At 41.4% G+C, this 20,963-nt stretch overlaps 1 protein-coding gene across 2 annotated transcripts in view; it reads left to right on the top strand.

Moving 5' to 3' along the window:
* The window catches only part of ITFG1 (integrin alpha FG-GAP repeat containing 1), a 219,877-nt gene that overhangs the window by 14,584 nt on the left and 184,330 nt on the right, over nucleotides 1-20,963 (top strand). For both annotated transcript variants that reach the window (XM_075940203.1, XM_006121184.4), the window contains exons 5-6: nucleotides 1,148-1,222; nucleotides 13,679-13,773. In XM_075940203.1, the coding sequence (XP_075796318.1) occupies nucleotides 1,148-1,222; nucleotides 13,679-13,773 (170 nt within the window). The remainder of the gene's footprint in view (nucleotides 1-1,147; nucleotides 1,223-13,678; nucleotides 13,774-20,963) is intronic.

Below are 20,963 nucleotides of genomic sequence, written 5' to 3'. Positions count from 1 at the left end.
ATATAACCTGTAGACGAAACATATAATATTTATAAAGTAGATATATAATCACATTCCATGTGTTTCTCATACTGCTTATGTCATCTTTGTAACCTCAAATAAGCAACCCTTCTGCACAGGCCTACTGTTTGGTAAATTAAAATCTCATGTTTGCTGAGGCTGTTTATTTCAGACCATGTTATAGGTAAGGTTAAAAGTCAGCATTGACCTAGGAGATGCAAGGAGGCTACCACAAGTGATGGGACTTGTGAGGAGATTGTCAAAGTAGCAGGTTTAAGGGGGTTGGTGGAGAGATCTGCTAGAAGAATAGTGACTGGGAAATAGTTAATAAATAATAGTAATAGATCTACTTAGTGGAGCAATTGTGGCCATGTTGAACAATCAGATGGAATCATAGAAGGGGACTTAGCCTTGAATCAATTTTTTTCCAAGCTTGAATAACTTGTTTTACACTCAAATCACTTTGTGCTGTCTCAGATTTGAAATGAAGAAACTTAAAGGTTAATAGCTACATATGTTTCTTGTTAAATAGTTGGAAGAGCTCTGTCTTGACACTTGACACAATTTAAGAAATGAGATCTGTTTCTGAGAAACCTGCATCCGGCTACAGTAGAATTTGAGTTGTGAATATGTTGGGCGTGATGGAGGTTGTTCATAACTTTATAATGTTCATAACTCTGAACAGAACATTATGGGTTACTCATTCAAAAGTTTACAACTGAGCATTGACTTTATTCCACTTGACACTTCAAAAGCAGCATTTTTCTTTTGCATAGTAACGTTTTTTTAATTTAAATTAAGCAAGCAGAAAAACATTTTCTTAGATTCAGACCTTTATTTTAACTTTCCCTTTGTTTCTTTTAGTAATTCATGTTAACACAGTACTACACTGTATTTGCTTTTTTCTCTCTGCTGTTACCAAATTGCATAATTGCAGATTCAGTTGAGGTGTGTGATTGACTGGTAAGTTTGTAACTTTGATGTAAATATCTGAGTTTCTACTGTAGTCCTGACTAGAACTGAATCTTCAGAGGAGACAGCACAGAATAAAGTTATTCAGTTCCTAAGGAGTCCCAAATAGAAAGGGATGATTTATAATAAACTTCAATGAAGGATAAGCTGACATAGCTTGTTTTTATGTTTTCAGCTTCAATGGTGATTTAATTCCTGATGTTTTTGGTGTCACAAATGAGTCAGATGGGCCCCAGATATTAATAGGCAGGTAAGTTCAAATACTTATTTATTAGCACACACCATAGATGTTTATATAAGTTGGCACACCTAATTCTGTTGTCTGTGTTCATGAAATCTCCATGTTGAGGGGGTGGTATACAGACATGGAGCTTTTGTTTTGACCCTCTCCTTTTGATATCTTTAGGGGCAATGTTTTGTTTACACTATGACACACTATTTTTTGTGTATTTTTCTGTAATAAACTAGAAATTCTATGGTGCTTTCAATAATCTAAAGCTTCAATAAGTATTGACTGATATGAGAAACTACATGGTGGTTTCTTGCAACTATTATGTGTACAATAGAAGTAAATTCAGTTTCATTTATTTTTATTACAATAGAACATAGATGCCAGAGTCCCTTTTTGATTCTTGTATGTTTGTATAACTCCAAATAGACTGTAGTATTTTACATGTGTTCAGGTTGAGGCCAAAAGTGTGAGAGGTGTGTGTGTGTGTGTGTGTGTGTGTGTGTGTGTATATATATATATATATATATATATATATATATATATATATAGTATACAGAGGCACACTTGACTGGTTCAGAGGTTAATGATAGATTATCCTGCAAAGGTGAAATTAGTTCCAGGTATAGTATTGCCTGAATCTTTTGGAACAACTTTTAACTGAGTGAATGCTGTTGGTCTTTGTTCACAGCAATTACTGTTGGAGTGTATATATTTTAGAGTACGTCTGTTTAGCTGTACATTTGTTTTTCTGTTTGTTCAATAACTCCTTTGACCCGTAAGAGCTAGGACCACCAAATTTGGTATGCAGCTTCCTCTTACTCAACTTAAACAATGGTCAGGGGTTGGTTGTGCCTGGAACATGGGAAGTTGTGGGAATGAGACTGTTTTTGATAACATGAAAAGGGAGGGGGCAGATAGTGGAGCAATGCAAAAGGGAAGGGCACAGAGGAGAGGGACACAATACTGAAAGTGGCCACTAGGAACAGCTGCAGCACAAAGAGTGGCCAGCAAGACTGGGGCTCCACCATTTTGCCTGCCTCCAGATGAGGTAAAGAGCCCTCCTGCTCCAAACATGGAGCCTGCAGGACATGTGGAGGGGGGACCCGCTGGAGGAGTTCATAGCCCCCAGAGCCTGCCTCTCCCCAGACAGCCTGCAGACAGCTATCCGCCATCCCACACAGCCTGTAGACCACAGTAGGCAGTTGATGACAGGAGGGCAGCCCCTTCCGTCCGCAGCCTGGCCCCCCCAGACAGCCTATAGGCTGACTTGTTTATTTGACTTGTTTTATATACTGTTATGAGGTTGTGCTGAGATGAAGAGAATGTAAGTGTTGAAGTTAAGTTACCATTTCCATATTTATTCAGTTATGGTGTATATCATGTCAAACCAATCTGATAGCTTTCTTTGATAGGATAACGAATCTTGTAGATAAGGGAGAAGCGGTGGATCTGGCATTTGATATGGTCTTGCATTATATTCTTATGAATAAACTAGGCAAATACAACTTAGATGGGGCTACTATAAGGTGGGTGCATAACTGGCTGGATAACCGTAATCAGAGAGTAGTTATTAACGGTTCACAATCCTGCTGGAAAGGTATAACAAGTGGGGTTCTGCATGGGTCTGTTTTGGGACCGTCTCTGTTGAATATCTTCATCAACAATTTAGATATTGGCATAGAAAGTACGCTTATTAAGTTTGCAGATGATACCAAGCTGGGAGGGATTGCGACTGCTCTGGAGGATAGGGTCATAATTCAAAATGATCTGGACAAATTGGAGAAATGGTCTGAGGTAAACAGGATGAAGTTTAATAAAGACAAATGCAAAATGCTCCACTTACGGAGGAACAATCAGTTTCACACATACAGAATGGGAAGCGACTATTTAGGAAGAAGTACAGAAGAAAGGGATCTAGGGATTATAGTGGACCACAAGCTGAATGAGTCAGAAGCGTCATGCTGTTGCAAAAAAAGCAAACGTGATTCTGGGATGCATTAACACGTGTATTGTGAGCAAGGCATGAGAAGTCATTCTTCCACTCTACTCTGCGCTGGTTAGGCCTCAGTTGGAGTATTGTGTCCAGTTCTGGGCACGGCATTTAAAAGAAGGATGTGGAGAAATTGGAGAGGGTCCAGAAAAGAGCAACAAGAATGATTAAAGGTCTAGAGAACATGATCTATGAAGGAAGACTGAAAGAATTGGGCTTGTTTAGTTTGGAAAAGATAAGATTGAGAGGGGACATGATAGCTGTTTTCAGGTATCTAAAAGGGTGTCACAAGGAGGAGGGACAGAACTTGTTCATCTTAGCCTCTGAGGATAGAACAAGAAGCAATGGGCTTAAACTGCAGCAAAGGAGGTTTAGGTTGGACATTAGGCAAAAGTTCCTAACTATCAGGGTAGTCAAACACTGGAATAAATTGCCCAGGGAGGTTGTGGAATCTCCATCTCTGGAGATATTTAAGAGTAAGTTAGATAAATGTCTATCAGGGATGGTCTAGACAGTATTTGGTTCTATCATAAAGGCAGGGGACTGGATTAGATGACCTCTCAAGGTCCCTTCCAGTCCTAGTATTCTATGATTCTATTATCTCTTTGCTAATCTTATGTTTGCTGCAAAGAAAACTTGCTTTAGTTCCCCAAAGACTGTTCACTAAGCTTTTTTTTAAGGGTTTTCTATAGCACCTGTTGTTATAGTATAGTTGATGTAGTAAAATGTAGCTGCTTGGAGCAACTATTAGGTCTAGGGCTATGACTACACTACAAGATTATTTTGAAATAAGTTATTTTGAAATAGGGCTTGACAAATAATACAATCTACTCGCTCATGGCGAGTAGATTGCAATCCGGAAGAGCTGGGTTCGGGCACAGATCGCCGGACAGCGCAGCTGGCGAGCAGGGCTCGCCACGTTTCGGCAAGCCCTGGAAATAGTAACTCCCAAAACAACTATTTCAAAATAGAATGTCGACACTGCAGGGAAGCCTCATAATTAATCCAAGGCGGGCTTCCTTAATGTGGACACGCTAACTCGACTTAGAGTTCCAGAAAGCACTGGAGAGTTATTACTTCGAATGGCTCTGGGGCATAGTTACAGTAAACTTACGATAATCCGGCACCTTTGGGACCCAGGGGGTGCCGGATTATCAGATATGCCGGACTATCGGAAGAGGGGGCTATGAGGAGTCTGGGGTGGTGTGGGGAGGATGCCACCACAGACCCCTCATAGCCCCCCCTTCCGATAGTCCGGCTCTGCCCCAGGCAACCCCGATTCAGCCGCTGCTGGTCAGTTTCAGCAGCGGCTGAATCGGGGACGCCTGCAGCAGAGTAGCTGGAGTGCTGCCAGGTTGGTCTGATAGCGCCGCACCTTGGCGCTGCCAGACCAACCCGGCAGCACCCCAGCTGCTCTTGGGGACGCCTGGGGCAGAGCAGCTGGGGTGCTGCCAGGTTGGTCCTGCAGCGCCGAGGGGAGGTGCTACTGGACAAACCCGACAGCACCCCAGCTGCTCTGCTCCAGGCGTCCCCAAGTCAGCTGCTACTGAAATGGATCAGTGGCTGATTCTAGGAAGCCCGAGGCAGAGCTGCTCTGCCCCAGGCTTCCCGGAGTCAGCCGCTGGTCAGTTTCAGCAGCGGCTGAATGGGGACACCTGGGGTACTGCCAGGTTGGTCCCACAGCCCCGAGGGGCAGCGCCATGGGACCTACCAGGCAGCACCCCAGCTGCTCTGCCCCCGGCATCCCCGATTCAGCCGCTGGTCAGTTTCAGCAGCGACTGAATTGGGGAAGCCGGGGGCAGAGTAGTTCCAATGGTCTGGCTGCCCAGCGCACTTCCGGGTTCCTGATGCTGCCGGACCATCAGGAGTGCCGGACCATCAGATGCCGGACCAATGGAGTTTTACTGTACTTTGAAATAACAGCAGATGAGTGTCCATGCTAACCCTATTTCAAACTAGCAATTTCTAAACAGGCGTTATTCCTCATGAATTCAGGGGTGGTTATTTCAAAAGCTATTTGGGATAACTAGCTTCTTTCTTCCTTTCCCATTCCTCCCTGTTATCCTCTATATTTAGTGTGCTACGGTAAAACCTGCATTATCTGGAACTTAAGCATCCGGAAACTGTAGAAACTGGCAAATTTCTGATGCCGGGAAAAGCAAAACAAAAAAAAGGAAACTGGCCCTTTAAGTGCTCCTCAGACAAGTGTGCAGCATGTATCTGGGGGAGAGGCAAACGGCAGCCGGAAGCAAGCATCTTGGCTCCTGCAACAGCTCCTAGCAACCCCGACAGCCTAGCCCACCACTGCTTCCCCCCTCCCTCCCCCCCGCAGGCCACCCCAGTCATCTCAACCTCCCACCCCCCTGCTACCACACACCCCCCTTCCCAGGCTGCATCTCGGCCCACCCCCCCGTGGTTCGTGCCCCCCCCCAACAGGCCACATCCCGACCCCCGCATGGCTCCCATGGCGCCTCCCCGCCCCCATAGGCCCTGCATGACTCCTGCCTGCTGCCCCTCAGATAACCAGAATTTTTAGGTGACCAGCAGCATGCCCTAATCCCCAGGTGAGCTGGATAACACAGATTTTTACTCTAGTTCTATAAGAGCTATTTCAAGTATTACATCTCAGCCTGGGAAACATACTCCTAGCTATAAGTGAAGATCATAAAATGAGAGAATACTAGGACTGGAAGGGACCTCGAGAGGTCATCGAGTCCAGTCCCCTGCCCCCATGGCAGGACCAAATACTGTCTAGACCATCCCTGATAGACATTTATCTTAATCTACTCTTAAATATCTCCAGAGATGGGGATTCCACAACCTCCCTGGGCAATTTATTCCAGAGTTTGACTACCCTGACAGTTAGGAACTCTTTCCTAATGTCCAACCTAAACCTCCATTGCTGCGGTTTAAGCCCATTGCTTCTTGTTCTATCCTCAGAGGCCAAGATGAACAAGTTTTCTCCCTCCTCTTTATGACAGCCTTTTAGATACCTGAAAAAGGATCTATCCTAAAGGAAGCAGATATCTAGCAAGGAAGAGAGATGCATTTTTCTTCAGAATTAGAGCAGCAGTGAGAAAATAAAAGCTTTCTTGTATCGGTATAACTGCAGTTTTCAAGAACAGTGGAACAGAATATCAAACTTTTTCAGCAAAAGCTGATTTTAATACAGTACTTGCTAGTGAATTCTGGAATGAAGATGTAAAAATTGTCTGCGATTTCTGGTTATACCTAAAGCCAAGGACTTTTGTTGAGGTGCTTAAAATACGTTGTAGACTTGGCTAATACAGGCAATCCCCGGGTTACGTACAAGATAGGGACTGTAGGTTTGTTCTTAAGTTGAATCTGTATGTAAGTCGGAACTGGCATCCAGATTCAGCCGCTGCTGAAACTGATGAGTTTCAACAGCGGCTGAATCTGGACGCCAGTTCTGACTTGCATACAGATTCAACTTAAGAACCCCAGGCATCCCCAAGTCAGCTGCTGCTGAAACTGATCAGCGGCTGATTCCAGGAAGCCCTGGGCAGGGGCTTCCTGTAGTCAGCCACTGGTCAGTTTCAGCAGCGGCTGACTTGGGACGCCTGGGGCAGAGCAGCTGGGGTGCTGCCGGGTTGGTCCAGTAGCACCAAGGAGCCGTGCTGCGGCACCAACCGGCAGCGCCCCACCTACTCTACCACAGGCCCGGGGCTTTGCTCCACGTCTCCCTGGTCTGCAGGGGGGGGGGAGGGCACTAGCTGCGCCCCCCGCCCTCCCCAGAAGACCAGGGACACGGGGAACAAAGCCGCAGCGGCAGCGGGACTCCGCCGCCGCTGCCACTTTGCTCCCGGTGCCTCTGGTCTGCTGGGGACCGTCTCTAGCAGACCAGGCACACCGGGAGCAAAGCCGGGGAGGCGGAGGGGTCCCGCGCCTCTGAGGCTTTGCTCTGGCAAAGCCTCAGAGGTGCGGGCCTCCGCCGCCGCTGCCGCTTTGCTCCCGGTGCCTCTGGTCTGCTGGGGACCGTCTCCAGCAGACCAGGGACACCTGGTCCAAAGCCGGGAGGCGGAGATGCGGCACCCGGAGCAGCTTTTCTCGCCCCGGAGGTCGAGGTGGCGGGACCGCTATGCTCTGGGCGGTCCCGCTGCCTGCGAGCTCCGGGGTAAGAAAGCCCCGTTCGTAAGTGCGGATCCGACATAAGTCGGATCCGCCTAACTCGGGGACTGCCTGTACATTAAAACAGTGTAAAAGAACATGCATCTACATCAAATAGAGACAGTATTAACAATACATTTCATATAGGAGAAGTTAGAATGTGAACTTAGCTAAGAAAACTAATAGTAAAGAACTGCAGTATTTTTCTTTCGGAATTTAGAGCAAAATCCTTTTTGGCACAGTATATGCTATCAGATAATTTAAACATGGGCCTGGTTCTGCAACTTCACACAATGGAGGAGCAGTTCACAAATTTTTCACACTTGAAAAGTGCTATGAATCCTACTTGGAGAAGAAAAAGATCACTTCAGCTGGTAACACCTACTTGAACTTTCCAGGGATAAAAATTGAAGTCATTCTGAGTTACTAATATGACCCTTCTATGAATAATTAAGTAGGGTATATATTGCATACATATCATAAATTTTAGCAAATTGTATGTGAAACATACTTTTTGGTTTCTAGATAGAGGAACATAATTGAAGATAGAAAGTCTGAAATTTGTATAGCAGCGATGGTCAACCGAGGCTAGTGAGTGGGCCACTTAAGTGGCCCTCTTTCATTTCAGTGGGCCACAAGATTGTCTCCCAGGATAGGGTAGTTATGCTAACTACTTAGAATTTGCAGGATGTGCCAGTGAAACCATGTGCTTTCATGGTCACTGCTCTCAGGGTCAACGTTGTGTGCAGTCAGCATGCATCTCACTTCCGGTGACCCAGCTTTAGATGGGGTTTTGTTTTGTTTCTGACTTGTGTGTGGCCCCCAACAGATTTTTTTTTTTTTTTTTTTTTTTTGTGGGTCAGCAGCCCTGGGCCCAAAAAGGGTATCTCATCCTTGTTTACATGCATGTCATTTGAGTAATACCATCAGAATCTGGCAACTCTGCATTTGGGCAGCGGCAAACAAAAGGTCTTATGGACCACACACAGAACCCTGATAGGTCATAGGTTGCCCACCACTTCTTTATAGAATAGGGATCTCTGTATTAGGCAATTATGCTGCAACTCAGAATTTACACTCTTTCCTTTTCTTTTAATTGATATGAATTTGTAAACATTGGAAAATCAAACTGTATTCTCCCCCTGTTACGTTGCTTCCCTGTGCAGAGAATATACCTCCCTGGCCTGACTTATTACCAGTGAAGGGGAAAAAAAACCCTGCTAAACAAGACTCTAGAATCTGAACATAGATAGCAGCTTGGTTTGTAAAAGTAGAAGTGAATACATTTCACACTTTCACAGCTAGATTAGCTGTGAAAACATTTCAAAACCTTTAAAAAGAAAAAGGCTGAAACAATTTTCAAATTTGGTTGTCTTTACAAATCTATGTGAGCACTTTGATTTAGGTACTCATGTACTAATATGTGTATCTTTAGGTTTGGTCATCTGTAATATTGAGTCATTTCAATTTCTATCAATTTCATTAGGCAGTCAGGGCAAGTTACCCTGTAGGACTGTGCTCTCAGATCAACTGTGCATTACTGTTAAATCATTGTACTGGTATATCCCCCTTTTCCTCTTTACAGCTCTGTTTTTTAGTAACATCTGCTTAAATTAAATTCCAAATAATGAATAGTAGTTTTGAGTCTCAGAATACACCTTTTAACTCATAGGTTGCACCTTTTAACTCATAGGTTTTCAAACTGGTGGGCATGAAGAAATTCCCGAATTCCAGGGAGAAGGTGGGGGCCTTCTCCCCCCGCACACAAACACACCCACCCCACCCCGGTCAATCCTCCCCCCTAATTTGTGCTGCTATTTTTGTTTTTTGGCCCTGGTCAGTTCCCTTTTTTTTTTTTTTTTTTCCTCCCCTCAACAAGTTTTGCTGTTATTGGCGGGGGGCATGAGGGTTTCTCAAAAATCAAGAAGGAGGTGTGATGCCGAAAAGTTCGGAAACTACTGTTTTAACTAGTACTTGTAGTATTATCTATTTAGTACTTTGTACTAATGAGAAAATGTGCAATGATGTTTGCTACATATAAATCTAGATTGTTAGTCTCTGATAGCTGGGATTTTGGGGGGGCAGAGAGGAAGAGTGTAATCAAAACTGATGTTCATCACTTTAAAAGAAATGGTTTGTTGTGAACTGTTTGAATTTCCCTGGGGGCATTTTTTAGCGGTTGTGTCAAGAGAAGCCCATTAGAACTAGAGAAGTCAATCAGATTATACCTCTGTTTCCATAGAAACAGAACATCAGCTTTTCTAACTTATATCTTCCTGGACCTTAAGCAATGTTTAATTAAAGATTTTTTTATTCTTGATACTAATCTGGTAAATTGTTGTCAGAGACCGACCATGAGAGTCTGTAAATCAGCAAATCTGTAACACATTTACTACTAGCTTCATTTCAATACCATTTACAATAAGAACGTTTCCCTTTATTAGAGGGTTATTTGAAGGTTTATACCTCTTTTTTTTTTAAATAAACAAAGAATTACCATATACGACTGGAAACAATATTTTTATTTTTAAATCTTGCAAATGTATAATTGGAAGTTCTTATGCACTTCTAAGAGTGATGGCCATTAATCTCCACTTGAATTTTATCAAGATGACTTTTATTTAAATATGTGATGCATGGAACAATGCCTGCAAACTCTCCCAGGATATTCATGACAGTAAGTCTAACCTTGCAGTGATTATATTGAAAGATTTTATCAGCTTTCTAGGAGAACAGCACAGTTAATGTTCTCTGAAGAAATATTTATAATAATTTACTGATATAAGGAAATATATTAATAGCTCAAAAGAAGGTTGAATGTTATAGGTCATAATATAATCCATATGTGATAATGTTTGGAAAATATAGTTTTGTTCTATTTTCTTACAGCTCCAAATGTTCAGTTTTTTAAATGGAAAATGCATAGGCTTTTAATGGAAATTTCAGCAGTTCTTCATTTTCTTACTTGTTTTATAGTTCTCTAGAAGTAAATGTTCTGGAATATAATTTCAGTATATGTTTGTTTTTAATTGGGCAGGTTGATATTTTTGTTTCAAAGTTTCATAATTAAATCTTAAATCTGTAGGAGATGCTCTTTGGATACTGATATATGTTGATCTTTTAATTATATATTTCTAGAAAATGAAACCTATATTGGGTTTTGGGGAAAACCTAATTAGAGCTTTTGAAATAACTACATCACTACTAAAATCCTTCATACATTGTCAGAAATACATGGAGTTGGATTTTTACCAAGTATAAAAGTTAAGACTTTTGTGTATATGAAAAAAGCTCATTTTTCAAACACTGTCCTTTCAAAGGCTTGTCATGCTGGAACTTGAAAGCATGAACATATTTTTGTATATTTCTTTGATGGAAAACATGACCCAGGATAGTAATGTGGACATTTTAATAAATACTTGGAAATAAGTCTGCCTAATTAAACAAACTGCATCATGAAAGAGCAGAAATGTAGTGAAGAGCAGTTATTTTCTCTAGTTCTGTTGAATTATTTCTTTGTAGTTTTTCCACTTGAAAGAAGTATGATCTGTGGGTAGAGCAGCTTTTTAGAAGATTGACATAAACACTATATTTTCATCAAAACATTTCAGTATATGTAGTCTGTTTTTTCTCTTTTTATTATATTTATCTGACCTTGAAGAATAGTGGATCACCTTTGCTCTGATTTGTAACTGTTACCACCAGAGTAGCTATACAAATACAAAATCATCCTTATAGATTGAAGAAGATAGGTGAGTCTGGGAGGTGATTTGAATAATTTCACTTCCTAATTTTCATGTAGTCCTCCTTTTTGAAATTAGATACAACAGTGTTGGACAGCTGTGGTATTTTCTCCATCACAGTGATGTTAAATTTAATTATATTATGATCACTATTACCAAGCAGTTCAGCTATATTCATCTTTTGACCAGATGCTGTGCTCCACTTAGGACTGAATCATGAATTGCATCTTCTCTTGTGGATTCCAGAATTGGCTGCTCCAAGCTTATTTTGAAATTGAAATTGGGAGCGTCTACACAACACTTTTTCGAAATAGAGCACTCTTCGTCCGATTTCCTTTACTCGTACAATGAGGGTTACAGGAGTCGGAGTAAGAAGTCCTCCACCTAGACAGCATTTCGACATTATTTCGAAATAACCACCTGCTGTGTAGACGCAGACTAAGTTATTTCAAAATAACACTAGTTATTTTGAAATAATGTTGCTATGTAGACATACCCTTAGTCTCTCTGAATATTTCCAATAATTAAACTGAAAATATCTGATTAAAATTAGTTGAAAGCCATTCACATAAGGTAACTTTTTTGTTCTTGAAACCTCTTATTCTACTTTAATATAACTATGCTAAAATCTGTTAAAGGAATGCTAAAGTTGTCACAACAGGCACTCGGAACTAGAAAGTTAACAAAATTAAGCTTGTTCATGTATCTGTTATTACCGTTAACTCCATTATTTGACTTCAGTATGGGTTATATAATTTCACCAGTTAGTTAATTGGGTAAAAGTAGTTCCATTTTACAGATTGCATAATCAACCTATGTAGGTGTAGTGGATTCAGTCTAGTATGGCTAAATGAAAGAGACTTGAGTTCCTCATATTAGAGAACCAGGTTCTCTCCACATCTCCTTCAAGAATAAGTCTTGTGTAACTTGTATTTTGCCTATAAAATGTGGTAGAATTGAGAGAGACCTAATACTTGATTTCTTCAGAGGGCTGTGATATGGGGACTTGGTTAATAAAGAGTGTGTCTTCTGAGTGTAGAGAATTATTATAACCACTTGGTAAAAGAAAAGATGTTCAACTCATGGTGTACCTTTTACTCAGGATCAGGGAAGGAGGATTGGTTGTATTTGTGTGGCCACTGCAGAGCAAGGGAGGATGTACAGTGCATGTAGAGAATTGGTAAATTAAGGGTGCAAGCTACTAACAAGAGCTACTGTGCAGATAGTGGTTTACTGTAGCTTATGCTCTCTGAACTCTTTTTGTTGAAATTCTAAAATTAATATCCCGAGGCAGAGTTAAGCAATTATTAAAGGATGTCATAATGACAAATGTTATACAATTTGGATATATGTCGCTCTTCTGTTTATAACTACCAATTTAACACAGCTGCTTAATTGCTTTACATTTTGGCTTTTAATCTTAACTGTGGTAGACTGAGAGACTTTCTAAAATTGTTATGAAAAACTTAATATTTCTCAACAACAAATAGAATAGATTTCAAATAAAGAGCACTATAATCTGGTAACATTTGGAGATATAATTATACTTTGCTTTTACAGCCCGATTTCACATGAGACTCCTCAAGCAGTTGATAAAGATTAGTTAATGAAACTGCTCAACACTGCTGGCTGGGAGCTAGTTAAGGATTATCCCCATTTTAGAAATTAAACTGTAGAACATAAAGGTTGTGATGTGACTAAGATAACCAAGGAAGTCTGACAGATCTAGGACCAAAATGCAGATCTCCTTATTCACTGTGCTTTCATCACTCATGGCTGTAAAATACTGTTTGACTGCCTCATTTTTAGTGAAGCATTGCATTAGTGTTGTTGTAAGATAGTCATAATTCTATATGAGAAATTTTAAAATAAATGAACATTGCAATTAGCAAATCTACTAATTTTGAAATCAGTGGCTCCTCAGTTACCTGGAAGGCTTCTTGGTAGTGCAGTGAATCCCATTACATTTCTTGTTAAGGATTCTTATGCAGAGTACTCCTACCTGCCTCAGAATACTTATAATATTTTACTACATAGATATTGTAGTAGCTATCAGGTGTATTGCTTAATTAAGCTATATTAATTATTCTGTGGAAACTCCAGTTCTTTAGACAAACAGATTTGCTTAAACATAACACGACTACTTCTCTGAGGTAATAGAAGGCATAAACTGCTTTAAAGAGCATGCTTATTTCTATTTTTGTTGATTTTTCAGAAATGCTACCAAGGTAAGATTGACAAAATAATTTAATTAAAACAGGATATGAGAGCAATAAAAGTATTTTTAAAAAAATGGTAAGACTGCTGAAACTGTGCTCCATTTCTTTTAGATATTTGTAATTCTTTGCTTAGTCTGAATCAAGATTGTTTAGATAGCCAGGTATTATAAGCAACAAATTTAAAAGTACCACATAAGCTATGGCATTGGCAGCATGTTATGTAAATGTTGTCAAGAATTACTCCGTATATTATGAGGCCTATAATAAAACTGGATATTAGTGAAATATTGCTACAAAAAGCTAGAAATAATGTCTTTTTAAGAGGATACTGTCCAGGTTGACAAGCCCTAAATTGTAAACACATAAGAATAGCTTTGTTTTCTTTGTGTCTCAGGAATTTATCATGGCATCCTGCAATGGATATGAAGAGTAAAATGTACATACCACATTCTCATGCATTTATAGATTTGAATAGAGATTTCACTGCAGGTAAGTCACAAATATTGTAAAGTTTTATTTAATTTAACAAGTGTTGCATTTAAAACATCTTGTGTATTCAGGAATAACGAGCAGTAGAGTTCTGAATTGGCTGACAGGAAAGAATGAATACATGATTAAAAGAAATGTAAAAGACTATATTCAGTTTAATGGATGCCTTATTAATATTAGTTGATCTTTTTAAAGTAACTCTTTACTTGTAATTTTATTTTAATTTAATTTACTGCTGTTATATTATCAATAACAAGTTTAAAAACATTTCTGGACTTGTTTGCTTTCTTTCTAAAGACATTTTTTTCAAAAGACATTCCAGGAAGTGTTGGTTGTTCAGAAAGTGTTCTTATTAAACTTATGGGTTTTCTAATGCACTGACTTCTGTAAATTAAATGTTTCTGTTTCTTTCAAAATGACTGCCAATTTGAATAATGATAGTAAAGCTTTTTAAAAATATGTTCCCTAATCATCACACCTACCTACTTTGTTTTCTTCTCTTCCTACCTGTCTACCTATGTTCTAACTACTGCTAACTCTAGATAATGTAGTGACCACTGTTAAAAACCACATTTCTTGTTCTGTGGTGATACAATAGGTGCTGCTTTAACAGTAAATATTTGGTTAAATTTGTGCACTGTAATGGCAAGATGAAGAGAAACAGTATCTCTGCTTTGTTTTGTGCAGGTACTTGAAATATTAGTTACCACCTCCTTCATTGTTACCATCTCTGACAAAAATAATATACTTTTTGCCTTTTAAAAGGGAAACTTTAATATAATCACATCTCTCATGAGACTGGAATGACTTAACCCACATTAATTTTAATATAGACTAGGGATGTAAAATAACGTTAAGTGAACTGGTTTAATATTACGTTTAACTGGTTAACCAGGATCCCGCAGGCCTGACTGGGCTGGAGTGGCCCCTGTCCATGATGCAATGCGGGGCTGGTCCCGGACTGGCCCCTCATCCACGGCATAGCGTGGTGGGCCCAAGCAAGCTGGAGCAGCCTCCCGCTCCAGACTGGCTGGGCTGCCAGTTAACGGATTACCCTGGTAAACATGCCAGTAAGGGTGATGCTTACTGGGTAAGTGGCAAACCCTTTACATTCCCAATATAGGCATAATAAAGTCTGTGATTTATGAATATGGCTGTATAGCTCATGCGTTATGAGGTAGGGATGTTAAATTTAGATTAATTGGCTTATCAAATAGTTGATGCAATTTGCATCGCTTTCCCCCTCCCCCTTGTTGCCTCTTTCTATCAGAAAGAGGCAGCAAGGGGAAGGGAAAGAAGGGGGGAGGTGTTTCAAAGCGGCAGCACTGCATGGAGCCAAGGCAGGACCCTGGGCTCCATGTTGCGCTACTGCTTTGAAACACTGCGTGCAGCTTGCAGCCAGCTGACCCAAGGCTCCATGTGGCGCTGCCACTTTAAAACGCTGTGGGGAGTCTGACATCTGACTCCAGGTTCCACGTTGCGCTACCTCTTTGAATCATCCCTCTCCCCGCTCTTGCTACCTCTTTCTAATAGGGTGGGGGAAGCGACTAGTCGACTAGTGTGTCAACTATCCAATAAGCATTTGCTTATCAGATAGTTGACTAGTTGTTTACTACACAAGATTTTACACTGGGCACTTTATAATAGGGATGTGAACTACTCTGTTGTGGGCTTTCCCTTATCTTGATACTTGAAATATAGATGTTTTATTTTAAAAAGCTTATTTTCATGTTTATTATCAATCAAAAATGCATTGGATACTCAATTTATATGTATCACGTTGCACAGAGGTTCCATTAATATTTCTTTATCGGTTCCATTTTATAATCTCTCTATTTCAGGGTGTTCTAACAGTGATGCATGGGAGATAACATAAATGACTGCTTCACATGTACATTCTTCCTCCATTTCTGAATAGAGAACTTATAATCAACTTAATTTTTAGTGTTTTGCAAATTAAGATTCTGTTCATATTGGGTGTGCTTGAAACAAAGAAAGAGGGAGCCACGGGTATGAGGAGCTGGGAGAGATTGTCACGAGATGAAGACCTGGAGGAGACTAGTACTGAGTGATTGATGTAGGAAACTGAAACTGAGAACCAGGCTTTGTCTACACTAGTGCTTTTATTGGTCAGGGATGTGGGGGAAAAAAAACATATTCCTGTCTGACAAAAGTTTAACCGATTAAAAATGCCAGTGTGGAGAGTGCTATGTCAGTGCGAGACTCCCTCTGGCTGACACAGCTACTGCTGCTCCTTAGGGATGGCTTAATTATGCTGACAGGAGAGTTATCTCCTGCTGTTCATGGAGCAGCTATACAGAAGTCCATATAGCAGCACAACTGCTGTAGTAGAAGATGAAAACCTATTTTAACTATTAGTTAGTCTCTTTGCTCAAATGATACAGGTTTATGCAATGGAGCTAAAGGTTTGAATCCTGCTGATCATCTGGATGTCAATATTATACGAATTGAAAACAAACTTTTTAAAAAAATCTAGGAAACCACATGGTTGGATGCAGTGTGGGATTTTATAATTTAGTATTTTATCATAATGTGTATATACACAGCGAGGTCACATAAGCAGTTGCACAGGCATGTTAATCCTGGCATTTCCTAACTTTTTTGTATTTTGCGATCTTATTGATGTTGCCTAGTTTAAAGAAGATGGATTATTCGTGTGAAATAATAGAAATGACATACATATGTGGTAACACAAGTTTGACTTTTACGGTGTTGCCCAGCACAAGAAATGAAAGTCGTGAGTCAGGGGACCCTCTTAATAACAAAATCATGAATCAGCCCTCACAAAATCATGAGAAAAATTTGACTTTTTAATGTTTTCTAATATTCTTTAACTCCACCACTTAGTGTCAGAGACAATTTAGTATTGCCCACTTTCCAATATTTTTAAGAAATTTGATTTTTGGCCCCTGTTGCACGAGCTCTTGCCCATCTCCTGCCCAGAAATTAGTTCTCTCCCCACACTCACACATCAGTTCAAGCCCAGCTTCCAGCCTCATGTTTTCTCCTTCTCAGATTTTTCTCTGGGTGAGTGCTACTGGGGATGGGCAGAGTAAGAGGAGCTTTGGTGACATCCATCCCACTCTCATAGGAGAGTGGGAGGAGGGAAAAGACCCTTGGGAAATAAAAGGCTCATCTTGAGCTGCTTGACTCTTTAAAAACTCGCTCTTTCCCCTCTTGTGTGAAATGTATCTGGGTAAGGCATCCAATCTGCAGACTTGGTCCACGGATATCCACGTTCATGGCTATAAAGTAGATACCTTACAAATATGTGGCTTTTAGATATTAAATCTGGATCCACATCAATTTGCAAATTTGATATGTGTATATCTGCAGATTTGCAGAGCTCTCTCAACTCTGAAGTTCATTCTGGTGTTGAAGTACATGCGGGAGAGTTAAGTGTTTTAATCAAGTTGATCTAAAATGTTAAGCTTCTTGTAAATGGCTCCACTTCTTACATGTTTGTTTAGTACAGGTTGCACCTCTTTGGTTTGGCAACATCTGTGGTCCAGCATGACCACAGATGTTCCTGGATGAGAGATTCTCAGAGCAGGAGGGCCAATAGCCCTGCGAGACCTGCTGTGGCCCCACGGCTACCAATCTGGGCAGCAGAAGAGTGCAATCTGGGACCACGGCAGCCAAGGAGAGGAAGCTTGGCTGGGGCCACTGCAGCCTGAGAGGTAATGGTGGGGCAGTGGTGGCAGAAGGACTGAGGCTGTGGCTGCAGCAGCCCAGGAGAGAAAGCTGGCCAGGACCACAGCAGCCTGGCAGAATCAGCACGGCTAGGGCCTTGTGCCATCCGGCAGCGGGGCTGGGATTGCTGCAACCTGATTGGGCAGTATGACACCAGGCCAGCAGTAGGGCTGGGGCTGGCCAGCAGACAGCCCAGCCCGGTCAAAGGATCTGGCAATGGGAAGGGGCAGCAGGCTGAGAGGCTGGTGTCAGGGGTCCTCCTGTTGTCCAGAAAATTCCCTCATCCAGGACGGTGAGGTCCCGAGGGTGCTGGCCCAGGGAGGTTAGACCTGCATCTACCACAATGGAGCCAGGACCCTAATTGGGGTTGTTGTGTGCTGCTTTGATATGATTAAATGACATACCGATAAAACAAAGGTATATGATCTGCTCTTAATTTTTTAAAAAATGCTGAAATGCCTTATCTTCTACTTCCCCACATACTTTAAAAGCCCTTTCTGATACTTTTTTTTTTTTTTTTTTTTTAAGTTTCAGGGGATAGCCAAGTTAGTTTGTATAGGATAAATTTAAAAAACAAGAAATAGTCTGGTAGCTAAAACATGTAGATGGTATCATGAACTAGAATACTCAGTACTTCCTTTCACAGCATATGCATCCAAAACAATTGATTTAGCTGAACTGTTTTTGACTACTCTATCACTATGAACAGTTTAACACATGTAAAATATGTGGGACTAAAAAAAAAATCCTCTGTTGGACAATAACCTTTGTGCTGAGTTTCTGCCTAATTAATTTTCATACTCTCAATATAGTAAGTCACCCCCAAACTAGGGATTTATAATGCAATACTTCTGCTCTGGCAATAGTTAAATTGTTCGATCATCATGTTCCTTAAGGTGTGTTTTATAATGAACAGCACGTCACAAAATGCTAACTGTATAAGGATTTTATGAATCTAGAACATATTAACATAATCACAAATAAAGATAAAACTAACCTTTCTCAGGAAGATATCTACTTATAATGCTGGTACACTTAAATAATCTCATCTAATGTAATCATCTCAATATTTCAGCATTATGCCTTGTCTTTGAACTATTTATTTTCTGACTGAACAACCTTGAATTCAGCAGAAATATATTTTATGTTTTAAAATGTCCTTTCTGTATAGAAATTCTCTAGGTGCTGTGTATGTATTGGGAATGAGTTTGAAGTAAGTACAAATTTTCAAATAAATGACAGCAGTATAGTTGTAAATAAATGATAGTACCCAATTCTTTGCATTGCTTCATATCCTTAAGGATAACTCAGGAACACTGCTTGGGAGAAATTTTAAGTAATGTATTTGAAATAAAGTAAAAGCTGGTCTTAACTTTTTGTGCGTGTAATTGCTGCTGATGAAAATTCTGGAAAAACATAGGCTACAAATGTATCTTGAACATGTTGCACTGTGATCCAGTATTTGTAATAGTTCTGCATACATGTTTACTTGAAGTCAGATAATCTTGCATTGAAGTACAGATTAAGGATGGTAAGAAGTGGGTAACTGAGTAATCATGTAGTCAATACTATTTGTATCGACTACATGATTAGTCAATAAGGAAAGGCACTCAGAAGGAGCTAACCTGACTGCAGCTCTGCCGTTCATATGTACTAAGAGCTGGACACACAAGTAGCCCAGCTCCTACTATGTTTAAATTGCAGAGCCTCAGCAGGGGTAACTCCTGGACCCGGCACATGCTGAGACTGAGCTGGGCTTGCTCAGTCTTTGCGTGCACTGGGTCCAGCAGCTCTTTTCCACTACTTTTTTTTTTTTTTTTAAGAGGTTACTCTGATGAAGCAAACTTAGACTGTCCCTTGAAGACCACTGAATTCTGGTGAAATTTCTGAAAAAGGACGTTCTACTAGTGAGGATCATATGGGTCATACAATAAAAATGGCATACCAGAGAATCTAGAGATTTTCATCCAATGAACTAACAGCATTCAACTGTTGTGATTAGGAGAAGAATATAATTCTTTGCATTGTTCCCATCAGTTAAAATAAGTAGAAATGCAATCTTATGCTTAAACAAATGCAAACTAAATGTTTGACAGTATTAGAAACCACAACTGAGACTGGGACTCTTTTTGTGTTAAGGACTATGTACCTAGAAAATAGTCCCTACTGTCAAGATCTTGGGGTCAAAGAAAATGATCTCCCCCAGCCAATTCAGAGTTGGGATAACCGCCTCCCTGCAGAGCAATGCAGACAATGAACCGGTTTAGCTCCATGAGGGCTCAGCTATAAGGATTCAGCACCCAAGAAACCAACCCCCAATAGGAACCAAAATAAATCCATCTTACTTTGAGTAAAAGTTTTACATAGAAAGAAGAAGCTCATAAGGTTTGCCCGCTTTATCAGAGAGCTATGCAGAGTGATTGCTCGTCCCTCCACCCACCATAGGTAATAATTATTTACACTGGGCTTGATAAGAAATCAAAGGTGTGTTGGGTTTTTTTAATTACAGGCAGACTCCAGATTACGTGGGTCCGACTTAAGTCGGACCCCTAGTTACGAACCGGGGGGGCCGCTAGTGCGGGGTGTCTCCCCCACTGTCGACGCCTCCGGTGGCACGGGGGGCACTTCCCCCCCAGCAGACCAGGGAGACGCGGAGCGGCTTTTCTCGCCAGGGAGGACGCGGGCAGCGGGACCGCCGAGACGCGCCGCGGTCCTGCTGCCCGCATCCTCTGCGGCGAGAAAAGCCACTCCGTGTCTCCCTGGTCTGCTGGGGGGTGGCGGGAGGGCGCAGCTAGTGCGCCCCCCCCTCCCCCAGCAGACCAGGCTTTTCTCGCTGGCGCCTGGGGTAGAGCAGCTGGGGGGCTGCCGGGTCGCTCCCACAGCGCCGAGGTGCGGCGCTACTGGACCAACCCAGCAGCACCCCAGCTGCTCTGCCCCAGGCGTGTCCAATTCAGCCGCTGCTGAAACTGATCAGCGGCTGACTACAGGAAGCCCGAAGCAGAGCTGCTCTGCCCTGAGCTTCCTGGAATCAGCCGCTGATCAGTTTCAGCAGCGGCTGACTTGGGGACACCTGGGGTACAGCAGCTGGGGTGCTGCCGGGTTGGTCCAGTAGCGCCGAGGAGCGGCGCTGCGGGACCAACCCAGCAGCACCCCAGCTGCTCTGCCCCAGGCGTGTCTGATTCAGCCGCTGCTGGTCAGTTTCAACAGCGGCTGAATCTGGATGCCAGTTCCGACTTACATACAAATTCAACTTAAGAACAAACGTAGAGTCCCTATCTTGTACGTAACCCGGGGACTGCCTGTAGTATTATTAAGTACCTAAAGTAGGATTTAAGTTGCAAGTGGAAACAGATCAAAATAAGTTACTAAATAAAAATGATCCAGAAACACTTTGCTAGTTCTACTCCACTAAGAAACTGGTTACATGCAAATTCTCATCCTAAATAGCCGTTCTTCACTAAAAAGCTTTGTCAGAG

The sequence above is a fragment of the Pelodiscus sinensis genome, chromosome 12 (assembly GCF_049634645.1).
Source record: "Pelodiscus sinensis isolate JC-2024 chromosome 12, ASM4963464v1, whole genome shotgun sequence".
NCBI lineage: Eukaryota > Metazoa > Chordata > Testudines > Trionychidae > Pelodiscus > Pelodiscus sinensis.
This window is presented reverse-complemented; position numbering and strand designations above follow the sequence as displayed.